Source organism: Pavona decussata, unplaced genomic scaffold, assembly GCF_977016875.1.
Source record: "Pavona decussata unplaced genomic scaffold, jaPavDecu1.1 SCAFFOLD_302, whole genome shotgun sequence".
In the NCBI taxonomy this organism is placed as follows: domain Eukaryota; kingdom Metazoa; phylum Cnidaria; class Anthozoa; order Scleractinia; family Agariciidae; genus Pavona; species Pavona decussata.
This window is the reverse complement of record NW_028145698.1, coordinates 462,825-479,454: the sequence shown is the minus strand read 5'-3', so window position 1 is coordinate 479,454 and position 16,630 is coordinate 462,825. Positions and strand designations below refer to the sequence as shown.

Here is a 16,630-nt window from a genome sequence, read left to right as displayed (position 1 = left end):
GATTTGCTACATAAGAAAACAAACTACAGTAAATGTCTTCGCCATAAAGCGATGTTTGTGGGTCAAATCTAGTTTTAAATGTCATAAAGAAACTCACATTTTTTGCATTTCAAATCATCCCATGTTTGTTTACTATTTATTTACTTAAAATAATTATTATCTGTAGGTAACATTTAGCGATTTTCTTCAAACCCTATGGACATTGCCACAATGAAAATTATTCACTAACAAACAAAGTGAAACCACAGATGTAAATCTGTTAACATAATGAAGGAAAAAGACCCATTATTATGTTAAGAACAGAATATTTGAACACTCACAATAATATCTCTTTCTACTGATATAACATGTCAAGAGCTTGATTTTTTTTTTTTCAAATATCCTCTATTCTAAAATTCACCATTGAAAAGAAAACAAGAGTACATACAAAATCAACATTTTGCAGTAAAACAAGTTTTCAAGGCAGAAAAAATTTAGCTTTAATTTCTGCATTTTACATAATGCTAGGAAAATGGCTGCTTCTGGCAAAGTTAATATTTAAAATTTCCAACTCTAAGCAATGAAGAATATTCTGATAATCATGATGGCTTGAAAGAGAATTATCAATAATGTCTAGAACCAGTGCTGATATAGCAAACCACAGAATAAAATATAATAAAAGCACCTTGATTGATGCCATAGGATCCATTTTTGCACCCCATGATAAAACAACGCCATTTACGCAGAATCAAAGACACCAGACTCGCTCGTACACCAGCAACAAAGCTATATTTACTGCTTAAATGCAAATATTCTGCGCCGTATATACAGTGTCACTTATTGAATAGCTTGAATTTGGCATGGTAGACTGGTAACTGTGGTATTATTATTTAAATTTTCTTAATAAAGATGTACACATTCTGTTTTTTCACCTGTCCTTCATTACACAATTTGACATATTCAAAATGGCAAGTTATTTTTTCCAATTCTCAACAGGCTGCCATTACAGTGATCTTAAAAATAGCAAGATGCTAAATTCATGATTGTTCAGTAACACATTCCCTCAAGATATTTCAAGACTGAGACAAAATGTGCATTGGTTGACATTTCATGCATGTGACATAAGTTTTCAAGCTAGGGGAAATTTTTAACTGTCCTTTAAGTGTCCAGAAAAGCATTTCAATGAAAACAAGAGACCTACAATAATTTTTGCACCAAGCTGTCAAATTTCAAATAATAAACACAATGCTATAAAATGCTTTTTCTTGTTAAATTTCATTTTCCCAAATTAACACTACAAGAAATTGCAATTAACTGTACAACGTGCATTTAGAATTTTAGACTCTGATTGGTAAGTTAGAATTGAAAAATTAATAAGAGAAAACTCATACAAATGCTCCATTAATCATTCTGCTAGATAAACCCCAAAAATAATTGAAGCTATGGTCAAAATTATAAATAGACTGTTGTTTTTCATTTGGATCATCTACTTTAAATCCCCCTTGGCCTTAATTTGTACATTAAACAAAACTTCAAGTGATTGCTTTCAAGCAGCAAAATTATTATTACATTATTTCATTATCAGACCCTGCTAAAGAAATGGCTTGTATGATGGAAAAAAGTTAAAATTTTCAGCATGTTAAAAAGCAAATAAACTCAATTTATGATTCAGCTGCTCAAAAATAAAAGAAATGAAAAAAAAAAAGGCACTTTGACAACAAACATCCTTGTTTTTCATAAAACTAAAAGGAAAGAGGGCAGTATGTATCAAAACAATACTGTGCACACACATTTTAAAGAATTGTCTTTATCTTCAGTAATCATTGGATGTAAAAACGAGATAATCATTGGATGTAAAAACGAGAAAGGGTAAAAAATTTGTTACTAACAGTAGCCTATTTTAAACACTCAAGTAAAATTCATTTAAGGTGCAAGAGATTTTGAGATAGTTCAAGATAACTAGAAAGTAATAATTTAAGTAAGCATAATCCCAGGGAAAAAAGCTTCCATTTGAAATAATGACAGGTTCAAGATAGCCAGTTTTTAAGGTGGGAGTGGCTTAGGCAGCTTTCATAAAGATTCTGAGAAGGAGGACCAGTGTTTCTGACTAGATACATGTAGTGCTCAAAGGCAAGAATTTCAGGGGGTCAATAGACCATATCAAGGTTTTGGAAACCATCTTGATGGGTAGGCAAACACGTCTTGAAATAACAGTGTTTGTATGGAAATCCGATGTAAAACAATTTTCATAAAACTTCACTTCTGTGCTATTCATGAATTGGAAACTTTTGGCACTAGGAAAAGGATTTTAAGAAAAAAGAATGGAGCGATGTAGTTGTGCCAGAAAGCATCCAGTCGTGTTTTGAACTTCCCATGCATTTCCTGTATTTAAAAATTTCTCCCGCAAACTATTTTTAATAGCAGTTCACGGCTGGTTGGCTGGAAAGAAATTTACAGACAAATGTATGGAAATGTCAAAACACAACTAGATGCTTTCTAGCACAGCTACATTCCTCAGTTATTTGCGTAAAATCCTATGCCTAGTGCCTAAAGTTTCCAAGTCACAAATTTGTCAGAAGCGATGTTTTATGAAAACAAGATGGCTTCCAAATCCGTGATAAGGTCTATGTGTGTAAGTCTCTCTAAATCCTCCTAAAAATAGCTTACCATTTAATTTGCCAGGTCAGGAAACTTTTTCAGGTTTTGGACCTGAAACCCCTCCCCCTCCTATCTGGAACACTGAGGAACACAACTGGTTTTCTTAGGCATGCAGACATGTTTTTTTTTTTATATTTTAAATTAAGGAAAAACCTTCTGGTTAATTAGTTTAACATTATTAATAGTAAAATCCCACTATTACAGACAACGTTCTGACCACAGGAGCAGTGTCAAGCAAGTCAATTTCATGGAAGATACAGTGAATAAGAAGAAGACCAAGAATACTGCCTGTACTAACAAGTCGTCCATTTTGTCGGGCATCGATAAAGTAAGGTTCAACTGCGTTGCGACACTTTAAGCAGCCACACCGAATGGCATTCTCCCCCAATTGATCCATTTGCCTGATGCAACAGACATTCCAAAAAACCACGACTTAAACTACATGTACATGTACAGTACCTTGCACTCACCTAAACTTCCAAGTCCTTGCTGCGGCAACAGAAAGCATGTCAGCACTCTGCCATTTGTCTGCTCATCATCCTCTGTTTGAAGCTTCAGGACTGGTTGAGACTGTAAAAAACAACACAACTCACTTTAATACTAAAGATCTTTCAAACAGTGAACTTTCTATATACATTTAAGGGATACAATTTAGCAAAAAATCAGGTGACATTTCTATATCACTATGGCATTATTATCAAGCTAAAAGTAAGAACTTAATGTAATCACAATTACTGTTAAATGATCATTAAAATTTTGTCACTATGTAAGTTCTGTCGACTATTACATTTAGCTTGACAATGATCCCTTGGGGACATTGAAACCTTGAGCTTCTCGATTTTTTCACTTAATGTAAGTTACAATTCAAAGACCAGAAGATCTTGCTTGCAAAATATTGAGGAAAAGAACAGCGCCAAAAAAAACCACCTTGTGCAGCAAAATAAATAGTACCATTGGCACTGTTCAATAGTTTTCAATTAAATTGGCACGCTTCTAATTGGGATTTCATGCACAGCCTGAAAAAAGTTAGAACGACTTAATACAGCATAATAAACTTGTAGTACCACAGCAAAGTACTGCTCAATAGGTTTTAACTGAATGACCATACTTTACAGATTTGTTTTTAGGATTTTACCCACATACCCAAATGTTGGAACTACCTTGCATAGCAAAATAAACAGCACCACAGGAAAGAGCTCCTACATAGCTTTCATTTGGTCACACTTGCAGATTTCATCCACACACTCAAATGTTAGAGCCACCTCGTACAGCATAATAAACAGCACCACACGCAGGTACTGCTCAGTAGCTTTCATTTGAATGGTCACACTTTAGGATTTCATCCACAGACTCAAATGTTAGAGCCACCTCGTACAGCATAACAAACAGTACCACAGGAAAGTAGAAGCTTTCAATAGAATGACCACACTGGGCTGGCTATCATACTCATTAGGATGTGCTATACAATACTACAAGCCATCAAAAAATTAATAATGTGTCACTCTCTAATCTTTCTAAATTTACCTGGTTTTCTGAGAGCCACAATGCCTTCAGCGGCAATGTTCCAACAGATAATGGGAGACATTCTAACCTGTTTCAAGAGAAGAGGGAGGCAAGAAAGGGAATAAATATATAATATCTTGTCCAAGTAGGGTGTAAAATAATAAGAGTCCACTATATAATGTATTTACTACTGCTCAAAAGTAAGTTACCAGACTTTTCTTGTGAAAGAAATGTGATGTTATGTTTTCAACCTGGCCCTGGTTGTTCAAAGAATGGATATCTCCAGCCAGTGGATAAATCACTATCCAGCGCATAAAATGTACTCCAACCAAAACATTTTATCAGCGGGATAGCGACTTATCCATTGGATAAAGTTATCCACTCTTTGAACAACTGGGACCTGGTCATTAAATGATAGGGGCATTTTTTCAGTCCGTGTCACATGCTTGTTCCAGTTTACCTTAAAACTTAATTTTTAAACAGTCATGCATTTTGCTTGTTCCTGTTTATCTAGAAATTTTAAAAAGTTCATGCAGACTCTTTAAAAAATAAAATGAAGTTGAGAATGCTTGAATAACGAAATTTAATGCCCTTATTTTGTATTTGCCTATTGAAACTGTGAAAGAAAAAAAACCCACAAGATACTGTCTCGCCAAAATCATGAAATTAAGTACCAATCAGGTATTTAAGAATCTATCAAAAAGTCTGTTTAACAGCTAAATACACTGCACATACAGCTATTTCAATTAACGTTGTCGGTTCAAAGCATGAAGCTAAAAGACAAGACCGAAAGTTTACGTGGGATTTTTATGAATAAATTCATCAAAATCAGTCATGCCTGGAGAAAACAATAGGTTGTAATTAGCAGTACAATGACCTGCACGTGCAGGGATGATTTTGATGAAATTTTTCATAAAAAATAATCCCACAAAACATTGCGGTCTTATCTTTTAGCTTGATTTTAATCCGACAACGTTAATTGAAATAGCTGTATACAGTGGAACCTCAATTTAATGAAGTGCCAAGGACTTTGTTATATGGAGCTTTGTTAAATCGAGGTTCCACCATACAGTCAATCAACTTCTTTAATTTACTGAAAGGTTACGGTGGCAACTTAATTTTGAGTGGAACTAAACAACATTTTTTAACACTAAAAGACATTTTCTTCCCACCTGTTTCCAGATACATCTAAGACATGGAGGTTTTTACAGTTGCCAATTTCTGATGGCAGCCGTGATAACCAATTCTCTCTTAAAGAGAAAACACTCAGTCTTGTACAGCTTCCAATCTGCAAATAACATTATTCTGTTAATTATATTTCTGTGATCTTAACACTCAATCTGACTCTATCCATGAAAAACATTTCACATAATGTATTTATGTTGTAAGTTGTATTTCTGGTTAATGGCAAAAATGAATGAATGAATGAATGAATGAATGAATGAATGAATGAATGAATGAATGAATGAATGAATGAATGAATGAATGAATGAATGAATGAATGAATGAATGAATGAATGAATGAATGAATGAATGAATGAATGAATGAATGAATGAATGAATGAATGAATGAATGAATGAATGAATGAATGAATGAATGAATGAATGAATGAATGAATGAATGAATGAATGAATGAATGAATGAATGAATGAATGAATGAATGAATGAATGAATGAATGAATGAATGAATGAATGAATAGAACAACACTCTCCCAATCTTAAAGTTTATACTTTGATTATATTCATAATGCATCACTACATTTTATCATTTTTTTTCATGCTAGATCTATAATTAATATTGATTTCATAAAGACTTCACCATATTTGACACTGACATTTTGAACTTGACACTGCTGTGGATCATGAGGATGGCAAAACATTACTCCTTACTAATTTTGCTAGTTTTTTTAATATTTATTTTAAAATGTTTTTCCAAAACTTCTCTGATTAGAACAATAGCACATGAAAAGATCTTTTCAGGCAATACTGATAAAAGAATAAAAAATATAAATTGGAAATATCCCAACCAAGTTGTCCCCTACCTCAACTGGTAGTGCTGTAAGACGATTCCTATCTACATTTAGATGTGTTAACTTGTGAAGTTTTCCTATTGTTGAAGGTATTTCCTGTTAAAAGAAGACAAACATTTGGTTAAACATGTCAAAATAATTCACAAAATAGTAAATTTCTTAGTTAACAAATGACAGATTTACATGTATTTACTAGTACAAGAAGAAACAAACCTCAAGAAGATTTTCTGTCAATATTAATTCTTGCAAGCTAGAGAGCCTAAAAGATCAATTGAAAATAGTTACATTATTTTACAATTTAATTTCAGCTCAAAACAACAAGAACCTTTTTTCCATGAAATCTGCTCACAAACAGGACAATTAACCAACCAGCTAAGGACCCCTCCAATCCTCTTGAAACAATACTCTAAGGGTGTGTTCGATTGACTCTGTTCCGCATAGAAATACAGTGACTACTAGAAATCCCCTTGCGAGAGGTTTTTGGAGTTACTGAAGTACAAAACAGCTCCCAAATTATCGTGTATTGCCAAACGTTTGTAACTACGCCTTCCCAAATTTACTTAAAAGGAGAAATCTGACAGCTATTCCACTTATTCTTATTCTGGAAAATGGTAGATAGAATGCGACCTAACTTGAAAATGTTTTAAAGGGATAAGCAGAATCACACTGTCTAATACTTGAAATGAGAATAAGTTCATTTGACTCTGATCAAAACAATGTACATGTAAGTACTGCATAATGAATGTATTTAACCCTAGCTCTATGCCCCAAGTGATGAACATGAAATTTCTCCCGAGACTATCACCACTGGATCATACATCTAAGTCACGAGAATAAAGGAGAGATCAGCAAAGATAAAATGAAGTGTCTTGATGTTCAAACAAATTCTCCTCACCCGAACTTAAGCAATGTATGGAGAATTAGTAACGAGAATATTCATGTTGATATTGTTAATTAAAGCGTAACTTGAGCAAAACGACGACTTACCCTCCTACTGCTGGGGTGAGACAAAGAAGCCGGTTTTGGTCAATTTTGATCAACTGCAGCTTCTTTAATTTTCCTACAAAAAACAAAATCACACAGGTTTGAAAAAACAAAACATGGATACTGTGCCGTGAAGGGGTGCCTGGAAAAAAAGCCCTAAGTGACTTCTGATAAATTGTTAGATTCTCCTTCCAAATTGCCATGTAATTGCTTGTGAAACAAGAGGAGAATTTGACCTTACATCAAAAGTCACTTAGGGCCTTATTCCGTGCACCCCTTCAATTACTCATCAAGGAAAAACTTTTGCCCAGATGTTGAAAATTTTCTCCCAAATTTAACATTTTATTAATAAAAGATTTAGGTTAATTTTCATTCTTTTTTTGTTTGTTTGATTGTTTATTTGTTTACAAGTTTGTTTTTGGACACCCATGGTCAATGGGACCCCAGATCTGTCAACCTTCTGGCTAAATCCTTGTTAAGGAGACCTATCGGACTGTTCACCAAGGTGAACTTGGGATGTGTGACATCTGCACACTTATAGTTGCAACAGAAAGTTTATTTACATTAACTGCAATGACGATTTTCCCACTTAAAAGTGGTTGTAATAGAGATGACCAAAATTTACTAAGCTTACAAAATAAAATGACAGGCACCTGAAAAAAAATGAGAGAGCGAGATTGCCCCATGCCAGATTTGAACCTGGATTTACTTGCTCCAACCACCAAGACAGAGAAATTCACAAGAAAAAGCCATAAGGATAATAATACTGCACCAGCTGACAATGACTCTCTACCACTCCAGCCTGAATCATTGCAAGTTTCTACAGTGGGACCTCCCATAAGCTGACAACCTTGGAGTCATATCCAAGTGTCTCTCACTTACAAGAGGTTAAAATGTTGCTGTGACAAACTAAGTAGTCATCCACTTAAAGGAGGTGACAAGTCCACCTGAGAGAAGTGTCCATTCCTCATGATTCAACACTAGTTTATTGCAAACTAATTTAATAATAATATTAATGATAATAATAATAACAATAACGTATAAGATTGACTTTTGTTATTAAATTTAGCAGAAAAACTAACGCGGAGAGATTTCATTTTCTTGATAATGATGACAGGATGTCATCGAAACGTCGAAATTTCTCCGCGTTAGTTTTTCTGCTAAATTTAATAACAATAACAATAACAATAATAATAATAATAATAATAATAATAATAATAATAGAAATAATAATAAGATAATAATAAAAAGATATTGTTTTCGACTTTCTCAGAGGCTACCATGAGGAGTTAAGGAGAGGGCTAAGCTCAGTAACGAACACTGACAAAGAGCGGTCCTTCCTTATTGAACGCTGTCAGAAATGGATTATCTGCCAGAACGCAAATATAGTTAAGAAGTTCTATAAGTAAGTTTCACTTTATTACAACTCTCTCTGGCAGTTGAAAAGAACTGATTGCAGAATCAACGGGCTAAATTTACAAGAGATAATGAAATGAAATTACGTACATGTATAAACTGTTTGAATTTAATGAAAATGATTGAGTGTAACATAACTAGCCCAGACCCTTGTCCGCAAGTTATGTAAATAATTCATGAAAACAAAAATGAAATCTTCAATAATTAATTTCTATTGTGCAATTATCAATGTAAAATTAAAAAGCCAAAAATTAAAATTAAAATTGACTAGCTATAGAAAATGTAGACATAAAATGCAATCCAAAGTCTGCCAGGTTTCTTATTATTAATAATATGTACCTATTGTGTCGGGAAGCTCTTCTAACAAATTCTGCGATAAATGGAAGTCAGTGAGTCCAGAACAGCCACTAACTTCATCTGGTAAAAATTCAATCTTGTTCTCTGACACATCAAATATCTGGAGCTTCTTCAGGTTTCCTATTTCCTGTTACAAAAACATTTATAACAGAATTCTTTAACACAATGATACAATTTTAAAATCACAGTCAAAATTAAATAACAAGAAAGCCGAAAAGGGTAATTTAAGCAGTCTCATTTATGCCCCACCCTATGCCACTTACATTTCTTAAGATTTTTTTTAAGTTATCTTCCTTTAGCCTAAGCATGATTTGAACCATAGACATTCAGTACAGGAGTGCTGCACCATATCAGTTGTGCCACACAAACCTGACTTCCGGTAACTTTGACCCGTCCAAGTGTACTATATTTAACCATTACTTTAACAGCCAAACAACTTTGTGGTGCACAAAAAAATATGAGAAGGAGCTCAGAACACCCTCAAACATTTCTCCATAGTGCTTTCTCCTTCCATTTTGCGCGAAATCCTGTAAACTTTGACCACAATCTTGGTGTACTTGAGCCTTTCAACACAGCTCTCTTCTCACCAAAGAACATCAACCACTGGTTAAACTTAGTACAGTTGTATTTAAAAAGATGAAGATGATGACAGCAATAATGGTACATTCATACACAAATGGATATACTGTAAATTAAACAAACTTTCTTACTGGAGGTAATGTCTTCAACAGGTTTCCATCCAACCATAACTCGTTCAGGTTTGGTAACGAGCCTACAATATCAGGCTATAAAAAAATGATAAAATTAAATTATGTCAGCAAAAGAAAGGATCAATTTAAAATGTCTTTAGAAGCTACTTTGCTTAAAATAGTTGAAGGATGAAGATTACAGAGGTTGAGGGTTACATATGTCTTTAGGCCACATCCCCCACCCCCTTAGGTGATTTACCCTCGGCTGGATGGGTGGAGTGCGTGGGGACACGGATTACTGTAACATAAGAACACACAAACATCAACACCAGCTGCAACTACTGACCTACACTGTACATAGCTTGCAGTGAAGGTTAAAGAAGTTGAGGGTTGCATATGTCTGTAAGGCCACATCACCCACTCCCTAATTAAGGTGATCACCCTCGCCTGGATCGGTGGAGTGGGTGGGAGACAATTATCATAAAGTATTAACCTAGCCTGCAGTGAAGGTGACAAAGGTTGAGGGCTGCGTATGTCTGTAGGTCACATCGCCCACCCCCTAAAGTGATCACCCTTGCCTGGATGGGTGGAGTAGGTGGGGGGACGTGGATTACAGGAACATGAGGAGGCCCAAACATCAACACCAACAATAAGATTAACTTAGCATGCAGTATAAGTGTATTTTGTGATCAATTTAGTACTGACTACCAACTGCCATCTTGAATCAAAAACTGTTATGACAGTGAGATCACCCAAAACAAGAAAAAATGTCTCCTAGTAATAACCTTGTAAGAATGATATGCAAGAATAATATTCTTGTCTTTAATAACTAAGTTAAACACTACTGTCACAGTGACCAGTAAAATGACTGCTGGAGATACAAGCTGGAGACAATTCACTTTACCACCATTTTGCTAGCCATGGGATCAATGACTTTATTTTAATTTAAACTGAATGAATTACAGTTTGCAGTTGCCCCCAAATTATCACTACCATAATTAAACAATCCATCCTTTAATAATAACATTCTTATCACAACGACAATCACTTACAAGTTCTTCAAGTTCATTGCAACCCAAGTCTAGTCTTTCAAGCTTTGTAAGGAATTCCATGGAACTGAAAATCAGAGAAAATGAATTTCCTATCAGTAAAGCACTTGGAATAGCAGAAACTTCAAACTCAGTGACATTCTCAATCTAGCAATGCACAGTTAACGTTGTCCCACACAGCTGATGCTAGACATGGAGTAGGGAGCTTTAGCAACGACGAAGGTGACGGCAATGAGAACGCCACAAAACAATAGGTTTATTAATTAATGAGCAAAAACAATCACTTTGCACATGCGTTATATGTTTTGGTACATTTCCTTGCCGTCATAAACAAAACAACAACGTGAAATGACTAAATTCAAGGTTTTGTGGAGAACGTGAGCACACGACCGCGAATTTTTCATTCTTCTTCCTTACTTGAATGCCGTTCCTATCAATTTAGTTCACGCATAGTTTGGCTACATTGTACAAGCTGAACGAATTGGAATAATTGCGAGGTAGTACAAGTAACCCAAACTTATACTTTCAAGTGCATTTTCATTGTCGTTGCCATCGTCGTTGCTAAAGCTCCCTAGTGTTTCAAAGGAAGGGAGTCCTGAAGAATGTTATGGGGTCAATACATAGGAGTTGCAAAAGTGTACTATGTGTACTTAAGGATAGTGCCTACTAATACTACTATGACTTGCACGTACTTACTAAAACTGAGGTATTTTTGTGTGGTTTATAGCTATGCGGAAAAAGCTGATCTCAGCAAGGGCTTTTGAAATCCAAAAAGAAAACTGGGGGTAAGTCATACAATATACTTACACAGGAAGATACTTGATTAAGTTTTCTCTGGCCTCTAACACTGTTAATTCTGTTAAGCTGCAATAAACAAACATTTCAATATTCTAGTAAAAGCTAAAGACACACTAGGCGATGTAATACAACCCTTTGTAGTCTTATCTGGTAAAACACAACCAGCGTCTGGTGTTATTTAGCTTATTAAGCAACAGCACAGTCGGCAAGGGGAAATGAACCTAGCCTTGCCTTTCTTTTGCTGTTTTCAGTTCAAATGGGATGTATTTGAACATTGCATCATATAAGTTTGATTTTATAATTTTTCTGCGGTAAATGTTAAGACTAGTTTTGACAGAAATGTGATCACTTGATTTGAAGATTTCAGTAGGATACACGATCCTAGGAGTTAAACACGGAGATAAAAAAGAAATATTTTGTGGAGTTCTCTGCACCTTTTTTAGTTGCTTTTTTATCTATATAGAGTCAGAAATTATGACATCAGTTCTGATCTTTATAATTTCGTCTATTGTAAAATTTTTAGTCAATTTATAGCTATTTTTTAGTAATACAAAAAACTGTAATATCAGTTCTCACAGGATACCAAAGGATCAGGAATATCAAAATTGTGTTTAAGTGGTATTTTGTGCGTGCTGGTTGATCACAGAGAACTCCAATTGATACTTCCTTGAAGGACTCGGATCAGGAAAGCGAAATGACATTACTTTAAAATGCACTTATTAAGTAATTCACTGTCACCACCAGGTCAATCAGCTATCCTTTACCCTCAACTTTCCTGTTAACTAAGTTCTCATTTATCTCTTGAACCAAGTTTAATGGCCTAGCTCCCATGAGCGTCCTGTAGCTCAGTGGTAGAGCATCCAAACTAGTGATCGGAAGGTCTTAAGTTCAACTCCTGATAGGAGTACTCTGAACTTCTTTTTCCCGAGTTTGCCTGTGTCATTTTGAATAATACATTCCCCCCACACTCTCATAAATTCTCATTAATGTTTATTTCTTACCTTCCAATGTCTGGAGGCAATCTGATCAGAGAAACATCATTCAGACAAAGACTGGTCAGGTTCTTGAGCTGTGCAAATCCATCAGGAAGTCTGAAAAGATACAATCAAATATAAAACTGGATGGAAACCCCTGAAGCAAAGAAGAGAAGAGAGCACTATTAAACTTTTCAACCAAGCCCTCAACTCAGTGTCCGCCGTACCAAATGATTACCTGACTTCACCACAACGTAGAACTCATCATACGCACTCTAACCGCATCATTCCACCATACGCTCGTTTTAATGTCTATAAACTCAGCTTCATACCAAGAGCTGCGAAACGGCAGTTGGAGTTGACGTTCCACAGCAGTTGGGCGTAAGACCTATGTTAGATCATTATGAGCTTTTTTGCCAGAAGCTTTTCAACACCATACTAGACGACCCATGCCACAAGCTTAGGGGAATCCTTCCACCATTGCATGATGATTCATGTTATAACCTTAGGAAACAGCGCCATTTTTTTGTTGTTGTTTTTTTGTTAATATGCCGCGGCTTTGTACGGAGAGAACTAAGTAGAATACATTTATACTTGCTATGTCAAGGAAATTTACCTTGAAATTTAGCTAAACTTTATCTGGGCTGTGGTTTCTAGCTTTTAGTTCTAGTTTAGGATACGAATCTTTGATGAGACATTTACATTTTTCTATTTTTTCTATTATTTCTGTAAATAGGTTTAATTTTTAATAATTGCAAATAAATAATTACGTAATTCAGCCTTTAGGCTGTGAGGTGATTTTTCTATCTGGAACAACCTCAACAGTCAGTCATTGAGATGCAGTGCTTAAATGCCAATGTGCTAAGGACTAATAAGAGTTAGATTTTCTCCATTACAGAACAAGACCCCATTGGCAAACTACTCAAAATGCTAACAAGTGACTTCACCACCTAATAATATTAAAGGACATCATTTTCCTGCTTTCTAAACCACAAGACTGCCAACAGGCTCAACAACCTGACAAGGAACATACTCCCTTGTATGCTGTTGATCTTTTATATACTGCCTGCCAGTACAAAACATTTTGATGGAAAGTATAGAAAGTATATAATTTATTAACCTTGAATGTCCTTCACTGTTTTTACAGATAAAATCTAAAAATTATGTCAACGTTACATAACTTGCCAAAACATACACAATAATAATCTTATTATCATCTTGCAATTCAATGAATTTAGTCCTGATTTCTGGAAATCTTCTCAGTTTAATCCAGTACTATAGCAAACCACGAAGTTTGAAAAATATGACTTCAGGCGCAGAGATCTCCAAATTATACAATAAAACAATAATATACATAGTAGCGGAGTGAATACCTAATGACAATATGGATGACCCAATTGAAGGAAATGTCTTTTGTTTGTGAATGACACACTGATGTCACACCACAGATCTAGTATGCTAACACTAAGAACACAAACATTGGAAACTTTTTTTAAATGAACATCTCAGGGGAACACCTGTTCTTTAGGTCCTCCGCAAGACAGAAGACAAGGCAGTTGTCATCTTCTAAAAAACAGTTATATGGGTTCGTTGGTTTTTGGCATTCCACAAATGCAATTTGAAGAATGCTGATTGATGTATAAGAGAGACAAAATCAGCAATGGATAAATACCATCAAGAAGAAATGATGTATAAACTAGCAGATGTGTATAAATGCACAACAGAAGGATAATCACAAGAAAATATCCGAGGGTTGCAATATCGTAAAACCAGATCTCACTTGGTTGAGTTCTCGAATCTAAACACGATGCAGAAAATTTTCAATCGAACATAATAACAAATCATGTCAGTTACAACCTGTTTACGTTCAACAAGATTACCACATACGAGCTATGACTATAAAATCAGCTGAAAACATGGTTCGTTAGCATGATAAAACTGTTGATAGTAACTCAAACATCTGCATTGAAATCGAAATCAATTCATAGCGAGATCTTTGCTCAAAGGATGAAGATTCATGAACAATTCTGCGGTTAAGCGCAAGATAAATCGATTAGGCACGAAATGAAATGTACTATAGACGAAATTAGTGTGGCATTTCCGACTTGGAAATCCTGCGAGAGAACGCTAAATAAAATTGCTGTTAATCCTACACATTTAAAAAAATAAATTCGAAGATTTTTCCACGGATGATCGAACCAGATTTTCAAAGGTAAACTTGAAATTGCACCTGTGTCATGAATCGGGGCGAGGAAATTAAAAGCTAACGAAGGGGCGCATCGCAATACACTACAAATCTGCGTTTTGCACTAACGTCATTTCAATTCGACTTCATCTAAACTAGCAAAATGATACAAATTAGCGATGGAAGAATCACGACCAAGAATTACAGGAAACAATGATTACCCGCTGAAAAGCTGAGAGTGATAATGAACGAGTGATCAATTGTTCTAGAATGCAAGTTCGCAAAACGTCCTGGCTCATCGAACCACGAAAACAAGTGCAGAAGGAAAAGGCGGAAACTATACCGTTTAAATTTTTAAATATAGATCACTAAAGTATCTTATTATTAGTTCATACTGTTTCCGTGTGAACTGACGCCGAGAAAAGCGCCAAAAACAAAAACGAAGCTGACAAAGTGGTCAAACCCTCACTGATTGATCGTGATTTCCATTCTCTAGAAATCTGTTCGAATGTCTGTTATTGAATTTAGTCGCGTGATGTGAAAGATTGAGAAGTCTTATAACTGACAATACTACCAGGAGAAACACAAATAATTCAGTCTTGTAAGTCTCTCTAAATACTAAAGACTAATAATAAACTCCAAAAAGCAAGTACCTATGGCTCTGGATGAGTGATGTGGCGTAAAAATATCTCTCATAGCAAAGGCTTGCTCGTTTCACATAAAGAGTGCATACATAACAAATTTTAATAAGATCAAACTTTCCATCAAGGCTGACTTTTAGAGTGCAACTTCATCAGATCCTTCAGGAAGGATAAGATACCTCAACACGTTTCTCTTTAACAATTAAAACGCTGAAAATATGACACGATAGACGGCGAAGATAATTATAACACAGACTTACTTCGAAACAGGGTTACCGCTGAGATCAAGGGTGGCCAAGCTCTTGCAGAACTTAATGTTTTCCGGAATATCGCAAATATCTACAGGATGATAAAACAAAAAATATTATTACACGAATATATTACTTAAAGGTGGCGTAATTTGGTAATATCGCTTACGGTAGCATTCGAAATTTTCAAAGACTATAAGATCGAGGTACAACAATATCAACATTTATCACATGCCGTACCCAAATAAGTCGGGACCCGCACTGCAAATAAGCTCAATAGTGTAGTACAGTGTTTTCTAAAAGAAGCCTTGGCCTACATAATTCATTGACCGGGATGCATATTACATTTATCTTACCATTTCTGCTAATGTCGAACTCTTGAAGATTGGCTAAGTTGCCGACCTCTGGAGGCAAGCGTGCGATCTCGTTGTCACTTAATCCCAACCGCCGAAGATTGTACAAGCGAAAGAACGGCTGTGAACCGAGAAAGAAATGCAGGTTATCAAAGCTGTCTACTTTCATAATTGGCTACACAACGCTTTCGTCCTACCCTTGGAAGATCCTTGATTTGATTCGCGTCTAAATACAGTTCTTCCAATGACCGGTCGTAACGGTAAACTTCATCGGGTACGAAGGTAAGACTACAGTGACTTCGATCGATTGAATCGACTTGGCGGCTACAACGCCATGGCAGAAGGCAACGGAACATTTTGTGCGCCGGAGCGAAGGACTAGATGTTGTGTTGTCCGCTGGTGGTCGAACGTTCGGTGGTTGTTGTAAAATGGAGGTGTTATAAGTTGAGGAATATAAAAGATAGTCTCGTCTTGTATCTTATCATTTTGAGAAGACACGCTCAAGAATCAACACCATGTGACGTCACGACAGCCGCCGTTCCTCCCGCCCCACAATGCCCCGGGGTGGGAGGCTCTTGCAAAGGACTTTGGGAGAATTTTCTCGAAGAGATTCGTAAACTTGGGAATAAAAATTTTGAGAGAAATATTTCAAATATTGAATAAGATATCTTTCCAAAACAAATCTAAAAAAACCTCAAATTTTATGTATCTATATTGGAAAAATATATTAATTTCCCTAACGGAGAAATCAGCTTTGCTTTTCTG

The 16,630-nt window shown here is 35.5% G+C and overlaps 1 protein-coding gene across 2 annotated transcripts in view; it reads right to left on the bottom strand.

Moving 5' to 3' along the window:
- Window positions 1-16,392, bottom strand: part of LOC146454356 (protein scribble homolog) — a 51,873-nt gene extending 35,481 nt beyond the window's left edge. The window contains exons 1-14 of one of the 2 annotated variants that reach the window (XM_085095578.1): window positions 16,063-16,392; window positions 15,869-15,986; window positions 15,525-15,603; window positions 12,466-12,555; window positions 11,474-11,530; window positions 10,670-10,733; window positions 9,639-9,713; window positions 8,911-9,055; window positions 7,159-7,231; window positions 6,385-6,430; window positions 6,184-6,267; window positions 5,313-5,428; window positions 4,162-4,228; window positions 3,108-3,207 (exon numbers count right to left, since the gene is read on the bottom strand). In XM_085095578.1, coding sequence (XP_084951704.1) covers window positions 3,108-3,207; window positions 4,162-4,228; window positions 5,313-5,428; window positions 6,184-6,267; window positions 6,385-6,430; window positions 7,159-7,231; window positions 8,911-9,055; window positions 9,639-9,713; window positions 10,670-10,733; window positions 11,474-11,530; window positions 12,466-12,555; window positions 15,525-15,603; window positions 15,869-15,986; window positions 16,063-16,221 — 1,273 coding nt within the window. In that variant the 5' untranslated portion in view covers window positions 16,222-16,392. The remainder of the gene's footprint in view (window positions 1-3,107; window positions 3,208-4,161; window positions 4,229-5,312; window positions 5,429-6,183; window positions 6,268-6,384; window positions 6,431-7,158; window positions 7,232-8,910; window positions 9,056-9,638; window positions 9,714-10,669; window positions 10,734-11,473; window positions 11,531-12,465; window positions 12,556-15,524; window positions 15,604-15,868; window positions 15,987-16,062) is intronic. The other variant, XM_085095577.1, reaches the window with a different exon arrangement.
- Window positions 16,393-16,630: the final 238 nt, after the last annotated feature.